The following is a 17,892-nucleotide window of genomic DNA, read 5'->3' as shown; positions in this document are numbered from 1 at the left end:
TACATTCAGATATTTTTTATATGGTGATGCACAGGTGAAATCCAGCAGGTTCTGGATAGCAGAAATTTTGAATGTTTCGGAGAACTGGCAGCGGAAATTTTAGTGTACTTTGGAGAACTGGAAAATACCACCTCTGCCTGGCCCCAGAGTGGAGTGGGAATGGAGATTTTGCAATATCCTTCCCCCAGGAGTGGGGTTGAAATTGAGATTTTTGCAGTATTCTTCCCCTGCCCCACCCACCAAGCCGCACTACACCCACCAAGCCATGCCCACAGAACCAATAGTAAAAATATTTGGATTTCACCACTATGGTGATGCCGTAGTGGTATTTTACTGATAACTTTAAAATGTTATTATTTGACATCAGCCCAATCTGATATTCAAATGCAGTTATTTATGAGAGCCAACATACTTGCTTACATTCTCATGACAGGAAAAGAGGATTGTTGCATGGACACTGTCCGGTATCTTTGTTGCTTCATAATTCTTAAACATTGTCCAATAACCTGTCAAAAGATAAAAATTATTATCAGTGATCAGTTGAATTCAGAACAGTAAAAAAAAAAGTAGAATAATACAGAGTTTTTCGTGTGCATTATCAAATCCATGTGTCAATGAGAAAGAATGGATATCTCAGGAAAGAGACAATATAGGACATGTTGAAATTAGTGAAAAAAATGTTGCATCACAGATTCTCTTTTATATATAATACACACTAATATGAAAAGAGCATATACATTTCTCAGTGATCAATACTAGTAGCACAAACATTAGAGATATGAAATTGGATACATGATAATTATTTGGATGAAAGTACGGTATGCTTTTACTATTATTTATAGAGGAAAACACATTTATTCAATGTTTTTAATAGGAACCAAATTAACATTCAATTTTAACAGATAATTTTAAAATGATGTGAAATTAAGATAATCCTGTAATTCTGTGTTATACAGAATTACATATATATATATACAGTATTGTATAGTATATATACAATATATACTATTAATGACTTAAAGAATCTTTAGCCCAAAATTCAGGTATTTGAAACACCTGTTGGTTTGTTCAAATAGAACAGTCCTAGATAATTTTTCCCTAGAGTTTTTACATTTCCAGTTATTACATTCTCTGAAACTCTGTTTCTTACAATGGCTCCAACATGAGCCGTATTTTCTTCATAGAAAAATATCCACTACATTTTAACAGTGCATAATCAAATGGTGATATCTTTTGATATTCCTCTACAAAAATGTATTACATGAAATGTAGTTTTAAAACAGAACAAAAGCCAGGATGGATACACTACTGCCATACTGGTTCTATTCAACAATTATCCATAAGTCTGCCTCTGACATTGTGGCCCAATTTTCACCAACAACTGTTTCCATAAGAGAATATTAAAGATAGGATGAAAATTGTTAATGCCACAGGTTTCTTGAAAACAGAAATGAGCACTGTCTCCTTAAGTGCTGACAGGACTATTCTTTCCTTCAAGGATAATCCATCACTACCTGGATCCAATGTGTTATCTTTTCAAAAATCTTGATCAAACAGGAGGGACATGGATCTAAAACCTTTTCAGTCTATATAACCAATAGAATAGAATAGAATTCTTTATTGGCCAAGGCTGATTGGACACACAAGGATTTTTTCTTTGGTGCATATGCTTTCAGTGTACAGAGAAGAAAATATACCTTTGTGAAGAATCATGGGGTACAACACTTAATGATTGTCATAGTGCTCAAAATAAGCAATCATGAAACAAACAGTATTGATATAAATCATAAGGATACAAGCAACAAATTACAGTCATACAGTCATAAATGGGAGATGAGTGATAGGAACGAAGAGAAAAACTAATAGTAATAGAAATGCAGCCTTAGTGAATAGTTTGACAGTGCTGAGGGAATTATTTGTTTAGCGGAGTGATGACATTCAGGGGGAAAAACTATTCTTGTGTCTAGTTGTCTTGGTGTACAGTGCCCTATAGCGACGTTTTGCGGGTAGGAGTTGAAACAAGTTCATATAACTAACTTCCCAGCCCAGGTACCTTTGAGTCCAACTAAAAATGAAACCAAGTAACTTTAACTAATAAATGCTTTAAATAATCTACGCATAGCCCCATGGATGTTTCACCAGCCCCTCCTTACCAAGGAGGGATTGAGTTACCTCAAACAGGATAGCTTGCTATCTGCAGACATGTTTTCTTGCTTTTATTATTACAAATTCTTAACAAATTATTTACTTGTGCTGTTTTTTTATTTGTTTGTTTGCTCTTTGCTCCTTGAATACCTTGCTTTCCACTTTGCCTGAGTGAACGTAAAGGATTTTATTGTTTTGAAAGAATGTTTCATTATAATCTTCATCATATGAAAGACTATTGCACAGCTATCTCTTGTCATTTCAGGCTTTCACAAGATTTTCAGAATTCCTGCTTTTCTGGGTTTGGAACAAGAAAATCCCAAAAGGGACACTTATTTGTTTTTCCTTAGGATAGTAGTAAAGGTACCTAGATAAATGCTCCAGCTGGACAATCTAGGAATGTAAGGAGGATTAGTCTGATTACTGATAGTCTACTAATTTACACTACAGTAGTCCACAGAAGCTTTGTTTTTTAAACTGGGCAATCTTTGGCAACTTTATAACAACAAAGTAAAATTATCATCTCTACAAGCTTGTAACAATGGTTAACAATAAAATAAAGGAAACATACTATAGACTTTTCAAACCACATGCCTTCTGAAAGTATAAGTATCAATTTCCAAACTTTCTATACACATGACCATAGGTAAAATAATAAGAATTAAGATTATCATATCCAAAGGATGCCCAAATTAGGATAGATTTCACAATCTCCATATTGTTTTCAAATCTAAGGAACAACTGATGGCAAGATTTGTCTGGAAAAAGAAACATTGTGTTGAATACTGTTCAATGTACAGCAATAGATAATTCAGTCTATATATCTGGTAAGATTAACAAACTAAAATGGCAGGTGATTTTAAAAGGAAAAATAAACTGCAATTTTTAAAAATAGGCTTTTGGAGATAAATTAATAAAAAGAAAGAAAAGTCCTGAACACACATTTAGTGCATACCTTCCTTGAACTCTGGGGCAAGATTACTCCATCATCCCAGATCCTGGCAGAAGAGTAAAGTGCATTACTTTCATTTTGTAGCCTGGAAATATAAGAATTTGTTTTATAAGACACATAGCTATAGCTTCACATTTATATAAATGAAGTTTCTGTATGGAATTATTGTGTGTTTAATGAACAAATGACAACATACAGGGGGTTTATTCCAAAAACGAGAAGCAAAGATTGATCATTAGGTATGTGCAAAAACCCGCTGTTGTGGGAATGTATTATTCTGGAGAATTCTGAAATACTCTATTTCTCCTCTGGACCATATTGATTCTGCTATCAGATGGTGGTTTCTGAAAGTTAACTTTATAACTTAGTAACAGTCTATGCTATTCTTGAATATATAGACCAAATCAGATGTTTCTTTCTAAGTAATTATGAAATGGCAAATCCACCATAAACAGTTTGCATCAAACTTTTAGAATCCTAACAGGTTTCAAGACAAACATTTTAGTTTTGGCTCATTTTGAGTTATTTGGGTCATCAGTTCCTCAATCCATAAATGCTCTCCAAAATACAACTAAAATTGTGTCCTACACTGCCAAAATCTGTCCATCTGTAATACAATCACTTTGCCAAAGCATATTCAGCACAAAAGATGCAGTAAAGGCAGTTCAAATGTTTAAAGTTTAGAAGTTACACACTGAAATGTCAATGCTTTAATGTTTTAATATACTTACTTTTCTTTTAATAGTTTTAAGTCTATTTCTGCTTCTGGATAGTTACTGTTCCAGAGCTGTGTGAATGTGAAACTACGTCTTGAATCCATAAGGGCAATTCTTGCATTCGGCCAAAGAAACAGAAAGTTTGGATCAAACGATCTTCCACACTGAAAAGGTTAATAATATAAAAGCAATGAATTCATAACAAAGTTCATTTTAAATTAGCTGAACAAATTTATGACTTATGGATAACACTTAAAATCATAAAAAGCCTAGGAAACACAATTTATTTATTTATTTGTTTGTTTGTTTGTTTGTTTGTTTGTTTATTAGATTTGTATGCCGCCCCTCTCCGTAGACTTGGGGCGGCTAACAACAGTAAAAAGACAATATGAACAAATCTAATATTAAAAGTAATGTAAAAAACCCCAATTTAAGAAACCAATCATACATACAGACATACCATGCATAAATTTTATAAGCCTAGGGGGAAGAGAATATCTCAGTTCCCCCATGCCTGACGACAGAGGTGGGTTTTAAGGAGCTTACGAAAGGCAAGGACAGTAGGGGCAACTCTGATATCTGGGGGGAGTTGGTTCCAGAGGGTCAGGACCGCCACAGAAAAGGCTCTTCCCCTCGGTCCCACCAAACAACATTGTTTAGTCGACGGGAGCCAGAGAAGGCCAACTCTGTGGGACCTAACTGGTCGCTGGGATTTGTGTGGCAGAAGACGGTCCCGGAGATATTCTGGTCCGATGCCATGAAGGGCTTTATAGGTCATAACCAACACTTTGAATTGTGACCGGAAACCGATCGGCAACCAATGCAGACTGCGGAGTGTTGGTGTGACATGGGCATATTTAGGAAGGCCCATGATAGCTCTCGCAGCTGCATTCTGTATGATCTGAAGTTTCCGAACACTTTTCAAAGGTAGCCCCATGTAGAGAGTGGCAGCACTTGGCTCAAAAATTAAGTAGGATCAGGGTTGACAGTACATGCATGGAAAATATCCAAGTATAGCAAGAATTCAAGACATATTGGTAAGTTTTGAAAGAAGGAAATGGCAAACCACTTCCATATTGCTGCTTAAGGATATTAAATGGATAGTCTATTTCATCACCAAGAGATGCTCTTAATTTCATAAAAGTAATTTTTATCTTAAAATTTTCACAGAAATACTTAACAGGTTACACATTACAGACCTAAAATGACTGCAACTAATTAATGTGTATATTTTATGAAAAAAGTATCATGAAGCTGTTAAAAAAAGGAGGGAGCTCCTATCAAATCTCACTTTTCTTTCTAGGTTATTAAGTGTTGCAAAGCTATTGAAAAACCAGCATGTCAGTTATTTTACATTATTTCTACTGTATGATAGAGACTATTTATTAATTTTATAAAAAGTTCTGTGCTGTGACTGTTTGGAATTGGTGATTAGGATAGGCAAGCTGTTTCACACACATAGTATCCTGACAACCTAAAATATCATCAGGTCTGAAGAATACTTTTAATCAAAGGACTTCTAATCAAAGGGCAAGAAACCTCAGATGACCACCACTTCCAAAACAGGATGTTCAGCATCTTACCATGGCATAACTCTCACTTCCTAAACAGCCACCAATCACAACTGTTATTTTTGGTACAGAGGCACAGGCAACTGCAGCCATCATGGAGGCCTGTGCGTTTAACCTATTAGCTTGATCTTCTGCCTAATTTAAAATGAAAACAATTGAGAGTTATTTCATTCCTGCTGAATTATCAGTAGAAGTAAATATATAATTTCTTATGTTTCCAGCTTGGCACTACAATTTTCATCTTAGAAACATACCGTAAATTGTCTTCACTGTTTGTGAAGTAAACCCAGAGGCAGGGTTGTTTAGAACAGTACTTTTATTCAGCTCAGCATAGGTAAGTGACTTTCAGCGAGTACCGTCTGCTCTGCTTGGGAGAAACCGCTTCTTTTATACATTTGCGGTTCCCGCCAAAGCAAGAGCAGAGCGCGTCTGAGCCAATCAGGAGCGACTTCCTGATTTCCAGCTCAGACAGCGCTTTAGCAAGGAACAAACTATTTACAGAGATACAAGGTAGCCATTACAGGATACAACACCCCTCCCCCCCTTAGTTGGATGCATCCATCACGAAAGCCATGTGACGAAGTCGTCCAATCTGTTGGGTCGCCGCGAGGCTCGCTCCGACCTGCGCAGTTCAGTTGCGTCCTCGCTATCGGCGGTGGAGGTTGGCTCGCTGTTGTTCCCCCGGCTCGGCTGGGGCCTAGTTGGGGCTCCGGCCTGTTGATTCGGCCTGGCCGGCACGATGATGGCTTCGGAGGAGGACGATGGTTCGGCGTCGCTGGAGGACTCCCCCTGACCCGATAAGTCCATTTGAATGTCTAGTAAATCGGGTTGCGCGTTACAGTCTGCTGGAATGGGAGAGTCTTTGTCAGCGGTTTGCTCCAGGGGGTTTCCCATGCGTTTCCGAATGTGATCAATGTGCCGTTTCCACATTCGACCATCCTCCAGTTTCACCAAATATGTTTTTGGAGCAGTCTGTTTAACAATAATTCCTTTCATCCAGTTTACACCTCCATCAAAAATGTTTACAAATACATTTTGTCCCAAATACATTTGTCTTTCCGGGTTTACATATATTGGGTCATTAGTACAAAACCTTGGGTGTAACCTATCTAGTGGGGACCTTAATTTCCTTCCCATTAGTAACTCAGCAGGACTCACGTGCGTGTGTGAGTTTGGGGTAATGTGCTGGGTTAGCAAGAACTGGTCCAAATTCTGTTGTACATCTCCTGGGCCTGACTTGCGTAATGCTTCCTTAGCCACGCGAACATAACGTTCCGCCAACCCATTAGCCCAGGGCGAGTAAGGTGAGATGAGTGCATGTCTGACCCCTAGGTTATCCAAAAATAATTCAAACTGCCTGGCCGTTAATTGAGGCCCATTGTCAGACACTAGGATATCGGGGCAACCATGGGTAGCGAACAGTCTGCGCAAAACCTTGATGGTGGCACTTGTGGTTATGTTGTTCATTGCTATGATTTCCACCCATTTGGAAAATGCATCAACCACTATCAGGAAATATTGTGACCCCACTGGCCCTGCAAAATCAATATGGACCCGTGACCAAGGCCCTGCAGGTTGCTCCCACTCTGCTGGAGTTGTTTTGGGGGGGGTTAGGCCATGATTCTTGGCATGGGTCACATTTGGCTACCCAATTTTCAATATTCGCATCCAAACCTGGCCACCATAAATGTCCTCTAGCTAGGCCTTTCATCCTGACAATCCCAGGGTGGCCCACATGTAACATTTCAAGTACCTTTTCCCTTAAGCTTTTAGGAATGATCACTCTATCCCCCCACAATAGACAACCTTTTACATATGACAATTCAAGTCTTTTGGTTTTGAAGTCACACAATTCAGGTTTCACAGAATCACATTGCCATCCTTTTAGCACACAGCTAACCACCTGTTTTAGGATTGGATCTTGCTGCGTATGTGCAGCCACTTCCCTTGCAGTAGTTAGTGGGTTTTCTTCGAGCTCTATCATTAAGACATCCGCAGAAGGGGCAGGGTCCTCCACTAACTCTGCCATGGGGCACCTACTGAGGCCATCTGCGTGGTTGATGGTTTTACCCCCTTTATGGATGAGCTCGTACTGGTATCCTGAGAGGAAAAGGGCCCATCTAATTAATCTTGGGGACATAAATGGAGGAGTAGGCTTGTTGGGGGCTAAGAGGCCTAATAGGGGCTTGTGGTCGGTAACCAATTCAAAACTCCTGCCAAAAAGGTAATTATGAAACTTTTTTACTCCTGCCACTAGAGCTAGAGCCTCCTTATCTAGCTGGCTATAGTTCCTTTCGGTATTGGTCATCGTTCTGGAAAAGAAAGCAATTGAGGCCTCTGTTTTGTTAGGCAAAACGTGAGCCAAGACTCCTCCCACGCCGTACGGGGAGGCGTCGCACGTAAGCCTGATAGGTAGCGAAGTACTATACTGGACTACCACACTTTTAGAGGTCAATAATTGTTTTATTTGTACAAAGGCTTCGTGTTCAGTTCTCCCCCATGTCCAAGGGGTTTCTTTCTGTAGCAAACGGTGTAGAGGCTCTGCTGCTGTTGCCTTCTGTTTTAAAAAAACGGAGTAAAAGTTAAGAAGGCCTAAAAAAGCTTGCAATTCAGTCTTATTTTGTGGCTCCGGGGCTTCTCTAATAGCTCTCAGTTTCTCAGTGGTGGGGTGGATACCTTCCCTGTCTATTTTGTACCCCAGGAATTCTACACTGTTGGTTCCCCAAACGCATTTATCAGGCTTAATTCTCAACCCTTTGTCTTGAAGTCTCTGGAGTACTTCCCTAATCCTTTTGTTGAGCTGTTCCTGGTTTTCCCCTGCAATTAAGATGTCATCAAAATATGGAATGGCCCCTTTAATCCCTGATAACAATCTTTCCATTATGCTTTGGAATATCCCTGGGGCTATGCTTACTCCAAACTGCAATCTGGTACATTTAAAGGCACCCCTGTGGGTCACAATTGTTTGCGCGTTTGCTGTCGCTTCATCGACCGGCAGCTGCTGATAAGCCTGGGCGAGGTCGATCTTTGCAAATCTTTTCCCTTCCCCCAGGGAGTGCAGGAGTTGTTGTACCACCGGAATGGGGTAAGGGTGGTGTTGTAGGGCCTTATTTAGCGTAGATTTATACTCAGCGCAAACTCTTAAGGAGCCATCTGGTTTCAGAGGGGTGACTATGGGTGTTTCCCATGGTCCCTGCTCCACAGGAACTAGAATGCCCTGGCTTATGAGCTTATCCAGCTGCAGGTCAAGTTTGGGGAGTAGCGGAAGGGGTACCCTGCGAGGTTTGAGCCGGACAGGTGGGACCTTGGGATCGATGGAAAACGAGATAGGGGCCCTTTATACGACCCCAAGGTGGGGCTAAACACCTCAGGGAACTCTTGTAGAAAGTTAGGCGTGCTATCACAGTTAACATTGCAAATACCAGAAATTTCAATTCCCAAAGGTTCCATCCAAGCCAACCCCAGGAGAGAGTGTTTAGCCCCTGTAACAACAATCATGGGTAGGGTACACTTAACATTCTTAAATACGATAGGTACATTCACTTTGCCCAGAACAGAGATTATCCCCCCTTGAAAATCTCTAATTACCAGCGAGGTTTGCAGTAGCTCAGATTTAGACAGGCTAGGCATGTACAATTTAAGCTTTTCCCACGGCATAATGGTGTATTTAGATCCCGTGTCAAGTTCCATAGAACATGGCTTGTTATTTAAAAGTAAAGAAATAACAATCTTGCCCCCATTTTCTGTTGCCGTGGTATTCACGGAAAATTGAGTGTTACCTCTTGAGTAGTCGCGGTTAGCGGCTGAGTAGTTCTTTCGGCTCGAAAAACGAAAAGGTCGGTTTTCTCGCGGTTGAGGTGTTTGATTCTGGGGTCGCTGGTGGCGCGGTGTGGAGAAGGTTTCCTCTGGTGCAGATGCTCTGCAGGCTTCGGCGATGTGGCCCGGTCGGTTGCAGCGGCGGCATATGGCGTCCCGGAAGGGGCAACGTTGGCGCTGATGGTTTCCTCGGCAGCCGGCACAGGGGGTGGCGGGGTGAGGAAGTCTGTGTTGTCTTGGCTGGTCTTACAGCAGGAAACAGCTGTCCTCGTTGCGAGCTGGTGGGCTGCGGTCATCTGGGTCCTCGGCGCGGGAGAACGTGGAGTCTATCTTGGCGATGACTTCTTTCTTTTCGTGATCTATCAGCTCTTTAGCAGCGGCGTCTGCGACCTCTGCGGTTTGCGCTAGCTTAATCACTGTTTGTAGGGTCGGTTCGTCTTCGGTGAGGAGTTTATTCCTGACCGTGGCGTTTCTCATGCCAAAAACTAAGGCATCGGTGAGGCGAGCTTCCGGGTTGTCAAACTTGCATTTCGCAAGCACCGTTCGAAGTCGCGTTGCAAATTGGTTGATTGATTCCGCTTCGCGCTGAGCCATTCTCGAAAACTGGTGCCGGAAAACCATGGCTGGTTTTGTTGGCCTGAAGTGGCTCGCGAGCTTGTCTTGTAGGACGTCCCAAGCGACGGATCTTGCCGGTAGCGGGTCGGTGAGAGTCTGGGCGAGGGCGCGGATTTCTGGACCGCAGTAATTTAGAAAAATGGCCCGTCTTCGATCGGCGTCGGCCTCCCATATTCCAGCTGCCTCGAGGAAGATTTCGAAGCTGGCTAGGTAGTCGTCCCAGGAAGTCTTTTCTGGGTCGAAGAATTCAGGAGCCCGGCCGATTTGGAGATTGCTCATGTTGCACGCGTAGTTTCTTTCGTCCGTCGTCGCCAGTGAAGTAAACCCAGAGGCAGGGTTGTTTAGAACGGTACTTTTATTCAGCTCAGCATAGGTAAGTGACTTTCAGCGAGTACCGTCTGCTCTGCTTGGGAGAAACCGCTTCTTTTATACATTTGCGGTTCCCGCCAAAGCAAGAGCAGAGCGCGTCTGAGCCAATCAGGAGCGACTTCCTGATTTCCAGCTCAGACAGCGCTTTAGCAAGGAACAAACTATTTACAGAGATACAAGGTAGCCATTACAGGATACAACAGTTTGTACATTTTTTTCTATAAAGTGCTGTTAAATCAATGGAAGGGAATCCCAAAGGGGCTTTTTCAAGAGGCAACCGATTTTCTTTTGTTGTTTTTTTTGAAGACATTTCATTTTTCATCCAAGAAGCTTCTTCAGCTCATTCTTGGATGAGAAGCACAACATCTTCAAAAAAACCCCAGAAAGTCTGGAGCTATAGGACAAATTAGAAAAAAGAAAAAAAATTGGAAAAACCATTTCCATACTGCTGCCAAGAAATCCATAGGGACACATGTGTGAAATCACAGTGAAAAGCTAAGCTCTACCTTTTTTATATTCTTCTTGAAGGAAAACTGATCATTACTGAGCCAAAGGTTCCTTGGAACAGAGTTTAAAAGTCCACTACACTAGATCTCTCTCATACCTCTACTTGGCATAATAGATATTAACTTTTTCTCAACTACTTATGACAGTGGAGATCTGGAATCATTAAGACTACAGTGATCCCCCGGGTATTGCGATCCCGATCATTGCGAAACCGCTATATGGCGATTTTTCAACCCGGAAGTCAAAACACCATCTGCGCATGCGCGCCCTTTTTTTCTATGGCCACGCATGCGTAGATGGCGCTGGGCAGATCAGCTGCTGGGCGGCTTCCCTGGGTCTTCCCCCTCTTGCTGGCGGGAGGGCGAGCGGCGGGCATCAGCGAGGAGTTTCCCCACCACCCACGCAAACTCCTCGCTGCTGCCGCGCCCGCCGCTTGTCTTGTCCACCGCCTGCCTGCCCGTGCGCCCGCCGCTCGCCCGCCCACGCCGTTCGCTCGCACCACTTCCCAGCTGAGTCCTGAAGCGAATTGGCTTCAGGACTCAGCTGGGAAGCGGCGCAAGCGAGCGGCGCGAGCGAACGGCTTGTCCGCCGCCTGCCTGCCCGCGCACCCGCCACTCGCCCGCCCACGCCGTTCGCTCGCGCCGCTTCCCAGCTGAGTCCTGAAGCGAATTGGCTTCAGGACTCAGCTGGGAAGCGGCGCGAGCGAGCGGCACGAGCGAACGGCTTGTCCGCCACCTGCCTGCCCGCGCGCCCGCCGCGCGCCCGCCCTTCGCCCGCCCGCACCGTTTGCTCGCGCCGCTTCCCAGCTGAGTCCTGAAGCGAATTGGCTTCAGGACTCAGCTGGGAAGCGGCGCGAGCGAGCGGTGCGAGCGAGCGGCTTGTCCGCCGCCTGCCTGCCCGCGCGCCTGCCACTCGCCCGCCCTTCGCCCGCCCACGCCGTTCACTCGTGCCGCTTCCCAGCTGAGTCCTGAAGCGAATTGGCTTCAGGACTCAGCTGGGAAGCGGTGCGAGCGAACGGCATGGGCGGGCGAAGGGCGGGCGAGCGGCAGCGAGGAGTTTGCGTGGGCGGTGGGGAAACCCCAATCTTCGGCTCCTCGCTGCTGCGGCGGAAGTAAAACCACCATCTGCGCATGCGCAGATGGTGTTTTTACTTCCGCAGCGCTACTTCGCGAAAAACCGATCATTGCGAGGGGTCCTGGAACTGAACCCTCGCAATGATCAGGGGACCACTGTATTGCTCTTCACTATCAAGACTCTGATCTTTTGAACTAATAAAGCTGAGCTTCCAAGATAGAACCATCTGAATGTATTCTATATTACTTACCTGTACGGGATTGGTTGCCTCTGCAGTATATGGAGCAGTATTCATGAGAAACAGGATAGGAATGTTTCTTTGACTACAAAGCTGTATGAAATGGCAACCTTTTAGAGAAGCATTGCGTGTCAGCTCACCATTGTTAGCCACTATTCCAACTAGTTCTCTAAGAAAAACATAATATACAGTTTGTACTTTAAGAACATTGGCCATCTTGAAGTCAGAACAGCAAATGTTCTCTAAAAATTTAATAAAATCACCTTGTAACAGCAATTTTAAAAACCATTTAAAGAAAATGTTATGCATTTCTTTCATTTCATATCAACCCTACCTACTTTTTAAAAAATACCCCTTTTTTTAGCCAAGCCAATGTACTTTGCAATTTTTAAAAGCTTGACCTGCATTTATTTCAATTTTATAGAATTAAGCAAAATTCCATAAAATTGCTAGCAAAGGCAGTTGAAATATTAAAAAAGGCAATTTGACATGAAATACAAGAGAGGAAAAAACTAGATTTTAAAAAGCCCTCAATTTGTTTTGAGATAAGACAATTTCTTGGAAGAAATTATGAGATGCATGCAATTAAAATTATTTAAAATAAAGTAATAATTTAACATGTACATTTTAATACATGCTTTAATACAAATATAATTGTAAAATAAGGATGAAAATAATATCTAGACTTATTGGCTAAAAGGACTAAATAATTTAACCATTAACTAATTTAACTTTTTACAAAAATATTGTTAAAAAGCTCTTGAAAATATATGTCTGATCTGCCCACAAATTAGTTTGGGGGCTAACAATGCAGTAGGTTATATTTTTGCAAAGCTGTTTCTTCTTCAGTAAATATAGTACTCGATGGTTCACCAAAGGATAAATACATAAACAAAACACTAGTTTCTACATGTTTATACAAAAAAATACGAACCAGTTTCAAGTATCGATATAGGAAATAATTAAATGTGCTTGCTACAGAATTTCAAGCTCTTGGTGCATTTTTAGCAAAAGTATTGCCCTAACTTATTTTTATGTTGAACCATTAAAAAAGCATCTTAATAATTATATTTTCACCATGGGGAAATCAAGGAATTTAAATTTGCAGTATGTTTAATCCTGGCAAAATAATTTATAGTACTTGCTAACCCTAAATCAAAACCAGGTTAATATTATCAGAAAGTATTAGAATCTAAAAAATAGCTCTTTCACAAACTAAATTTAAATATTTGTTTAAAGGTTTGGAGGGGTTATGAGAATAGCCTTATTAACACTTCTAAAGAAATAAAACTTGTTGCTTAAGACAAGTTTAAGTTTTACAATATGTTTTTACTGGAATAATTTCTTCAGGTTCTTTCATGTTACATTCTAAATATATTTGGTCTAAACTCATCTTAAACAGCTGGTTTTATAGAATGAATGAATGAATGAATGAATGAATGAATGAATGAATGAATGAATTTGACTTCTATACCACCCAATCCTGTGGGAATGGGTTTTCTATATAAAAAACCATTACATAAGTATACAGTATCACTAAATTGCTAAAATAGAAGTAGCTCAATAACGTCTTTAGGATTTAGTTACCAATATACTGAATGGACTATAACAGAAATGATCAAAACGTCACTACACTTGAGGAGGGGGGAAAACAGCCTTCTCTAATACCATATTTCATTCTAAAGAGGCTGTATGTGTAAAAATCTTGTAAGAATGAATGTTATGAAAGATTTGCAAAGCTGCAATGTTATGTATGCATCATTTAAAACCAAATAACACATACATACCAAACATACAATATAAAAGCCTGGGGGAGGTGTCTCAGTTTCCCCATGCCTGGCGGTATAGATGGGTCTTGAGTAATTTACGAAAGACAAGGAGTGTGGGGGCAGTTCTAATCTCCGGGGGGAGTTGATTCCAGAGGGACGGGGCTGCCATAGAGAAGGCTCTTCCCCTGGGGCCCACCAAATGACATTGCTTGGTCAACGGGACCCGGAGAAGGCCAACTCTGTGGGACCTTATCGGTCGCTGGGATTCGTGCGGTAGCAGGCGGTTCCGGAGGTACTCTGGTCCAATGCCATGCAGGGCTTTAAAGGTCATAACCAACACTTTGAATTGTGACCAGAAACTGATCGGCAGCCAATGCAGGCCAAGGAGTGTTGTAGAAACGTGGGCGAATCTAGGAAGCCCCACGATGGCTCTCGCGGCCGCGTTCTGCACGATCTGAAGTTTCCAAACACTTTTCAGAGGTAGCCACATGTAGAGAGCGTTGCAGTAATCGAGCCTTGAGGTGATGAGGGCATGAGCGACTGTGAGCAGTGACTCCCTGTCCAAATAGGGCCGCAACTGGTGCACCAGGCGGACCTGGGCAAACACCCTCCTCGCCACAGGCGAAAGATGATGTTCCAATGTCAATTGTGAATCGAGGAGGACGCCCAAGTTGCGAACCCTCTCTGCGGGGGTCAGTGATTTCCCCCCCCCCCAGGGTAATGGACAGACGGATGGAATTGTCCTTGGGAGGCAAGACCCACAGCCACTCCGTCTTGTCTGGGTTGAGTTTGAGTTTGTTGACACCCATCCAGGCCCCAACAGCCTCCAGGCACTGGCACATCACTTCCACTGCTTCGTTGACTGGACGGATATGTTAGAACTTGATTAGGATCCATGAGAAACCAAGTACAAGTAAAAGGTCATTTCAGCTGAGTGAATTTTCTATCACAAGACCTTTATTCTCTCCCCTTTTTAAACTAATGGGTTCTTCAAAAACTACAAACACCTCTGATCACCTCTGAGCTTATAGACCTTCAATTCAGAAAATATTCATTTTTAAAGATGATTTTGATACACTGGCATCAATTTACAGCACATAGGATTCCAATTTTTAAAAATTAAAATATTAAATAAGGAACATTTAAATGTTAGAAGGGGCAAGGTGTCTAGTGTGCATCAAGAAAGGTCTTGCAACCTAAAAAAAGCATCAAGGAAATAACACTTGACAGCAATTAAAATTAAGATAACAATAACATTGGAATATATCTGATTTTTGTAGATACATGTTTTCACAAAGTACATCTGATTCTTATTCAGTAGAATTATTTTCAATGCTGTTTTATAAACTTAATTCAGAAGTAAATCCTGAAAAGTTCAAAGATGATTTACTTAGCGTAAGCATATTTAGGATTTCAGCATCTGAAATGTGCACATATTACAATACTGGAGTTATCTAAATATAAAGACACAATTATGGTTAATAAAATTAAACCATTTATTTTGAATAATGCATTCATAAAAATTGTTAAAATAACCTGGTGGGTTATTTCAAATTTCACTCTCACCCTTCTATGTAGGCAAATCCTGTTACCAAAGTTATACCATAATTAGCTTTGAATTCTTGGAATCTGCTGCCATCTATTATCCGACTCAGAATCTGTAAAATATTGTTAAATAAATAAAAAATCAGCATCACTTTTTTTCAATTAAAAAAAATGATTGGCTAATTTTCAATTTTGTTTGATGCAAAAATCAAATCAAATATAGAATTATGTGTAACTTTTTAATTTGATGCTTAGATATCAAATGTATACTCAGAACTTACTTTTATTTTCAATTCTGAAAATCCTTCTCTTAATTATTAGCTCATTTCATCTGTTAAATCACCTCAATGGAACATCTACACTTAATTATAGAGGGATTAAGAGATATGGGTGTTTCAAACATCTTGAAAAATTAATTAACTAAAATATAATTGCCAGTAACAATAATGGCACTAGTCAGTTACATCAAAATTAATAAAAATCTTAATAAATCCCCAAACACTTTATTAAGTATAACATCTATGGAATCTTAGCCAGCTTTTTTAGATGTGCAATGATCCCTCATTTTTCATGAGGGATGCGTTCCAAGACCACCTGTGAAAAATGAATTTCCGTGAATTAGAGAAAATATTTTTTTTAATGTATTTAATGAGTATTTGGACTTTTAAAACCGACCCTTTGCATTAAAGAGTATACAGTATAATGTTTCTCAGCTGGAACAACATGTGATATCCTACCAGTTTCTTTAATAGAGTACAGTAGTACTATAGAGGAATATTATGAATTTTAATGGATTTAAAATTTTCAATGGATTTAATGGATTTAAGCCCCCTTTGAAAACCCATGAAGTAGCGAATCTGCAAAAGATGAACCATGTAGTAGCAAGGGATTACTGTATACCATAACTATCACTGAAAAGTACACTTATATGTGAAAATATAGGTTTACACTTCATATATGAAATAGACTCTGACCCACAAAAAATATACCATAATAAAACCTGTTAAGGTTTTAAATTTCCCCAACTATTGTTATTGTTTTCAGCAATAAAATAAACTTCTGTAAAAGATCTAAACAGGTTAAGAATCTTAAGGCTTCTGTTTTAATCACTGATTTAAATGCCCAAATAGGTTGCTCATTCTTCATGTAGCACAATGACGTAAATCAATTTAACTGTGTTCAGACTTGCAACTGGATTCTTACCAATTTTATATGTAATGTGTAACTATAATCTTGTGGTGCAAGTCCTAGGAGGTCATCATCACTGTACAAGGGATTATCAAATTCTAGATTCTCTTCTATAGCAATTACATAATTCAGGGTTGAAACAGCATTTCTAATATATTCAAATGCTTCTTTTTCAGAAGTTGCCAAATGATCAACACAGCCACTGACCCTGAAAGAGAGATTTTCTATATATATATCTTATAAAATACAACAATCAGGTTAAACCATTAAAATATTAGTATTAGCAATGAAAGTATGAAAAACAAAGATCTATTTTACCTAACAGCTAGACCCATGAAAAATATTAAATATTACTTTTCATTTTGCTTCTTCAAAATGCACATTTTAAAATATTGCCAGTACTTGAAAGCTTATATGAAATACAGTAACTTGAACAGAGATATGCCTATGTTCAACACAACTTGACAATCACTCTTCCTAAGTCAGATGGCTTCTCATGTATGACTTAGTTATGGGCAATACAGCATACAAATAAGGCTATGCAGGAAAGACAAAATGCAGCTATTACTTAAATGCTTAGAGCACCTTAAAAACAGCTGCATCTTTTATCCAGCTCCATCAGTGATCTCCACAGGTGACAAACTATTAAGGGAAAGATGTATTTGATTACAGGCATTCTCAACAGACAAATGGAATATGCTGATGCATCCTCCAAATCACATTTTGCATCTATTTTGCTGCACAAATACTATTACTATTATTACAGCATTCACAAAAGTTTTGTTTTCAAAGCACGTAATGGGACTAAGCATTTGAATCAAATTAATTCTGTATTGGTAAAGCTTAGTTTGGACTTTTAAGAAGTTCTTCGTTCTCATGATGAATTTATTCACATGAATAGAAGCTGTTAAGAAAGGGAGGGGAGATGGGAATGGATGATGTTGGGAAGACTGGGAATAATTGGGGATGGAGGTGATTGTATTATATTAAACTATATTAATTTATTTGATTCTTTTAATTAGTTTTATTGTTTTAAATGTGGTTTTATATTCTGTAAGCTGCCATGGGCAAATAGGTGGTGGAAGGAAGGAAGGAAGGAAGGAAAGGAAGGAAGAAAGAAAGAAAGAAAGAAGGAAACAAAGAAAGAAGGAAGGAAAGAAAAAGGGAGGGAGGGAGGATAGATAGATAGACAGGTAGGTAGGTAGATAGGTAGAAAGACAGAAAGACAGACAGTCCAATATGCCAGGCTGGAAATCTGTTCCTTTCTATAGTACTGAGACTATCATAATAAAGTACAAAAGCTCAAACCAGTAAATCCCTTGGAGAGGCAATGGAAGGAGGGAAGAGAAGAAAAAGCTGGAAAGAAGATGGTTATGGCTATGTAAAG

The 17,892-nt window shown here is 40.4% G+C and overlaps 1 protein-coding gene across 7 annotated transcripts in view; it reads right to left on the bottom strand.

The window, feature by feature from the left end:
* The window catches only part of LOC139164243 (methylcrotonoyl-CoA carboxylase beta chain, mitochondrial-like), a 33,543-nt gene that overhangs the window by 2,726 nt on the left and 12,925 nt on the right, over nt 1-17,892 (bottom strand). For 3 of the 7 annotated variants that reach the window (XM_070746139.1, XM_070746138.1, XM_070746140.1), the window contains exons 7-13: nt 16,521-16,713; nt 15,339-15,430; nt 12,016-12,172; nt 5,397-5,519; nt 3,829-3,977; nt 3,088-3,182; nt 421-506 (exon numbers count right to left, since the gene is read on the bottom strand). In XM_070746139.1, the coding sequence (XP_070602240.1) occupies nt 421-506; nt 3,088-3,182; nt 3,829-3,977; nt 5,397-5,519; nt 12,016-12,172; nt 15,339-15,430; nt 16,521-16,713 (895 nt within the window). Of the gene's footprint in view, nt 1-412; nt 507-3,087; nt 3,183-3,828; nt 3,978-5,396; nt 5,520-12,015; nt 12,173-15,338; nt 15,431-16,520; nt 16,714-17,892 lie in introns of all 7 variants that reach the window. The other 4 variants (XM_070746144.1, XM_070746142.1, XM_070746143.1 and 1 more) reach the window with 4 other exon arrangements.

The sequence above is a fragment of the Erythrolamprus reginae genome, chromosome 3 (genome assembly GCF_031021105.1).
Source record: "Erythrolamprus reginae isolate rEryReg1 chromosome 3, rEryReg1.hap1, whole genome shotgun sequence".
In the NCBI taxonomy this organism is placed as follows: Eukaryota; Metazoa; Chordata; class Lepidosauria; order Squamata; family Dipsadidae; genus Erythrolamprus; species Erythrolamprus reginae.
This window is presented reverse-complemented; position numbering and strand designations above follow the sequence as displayed.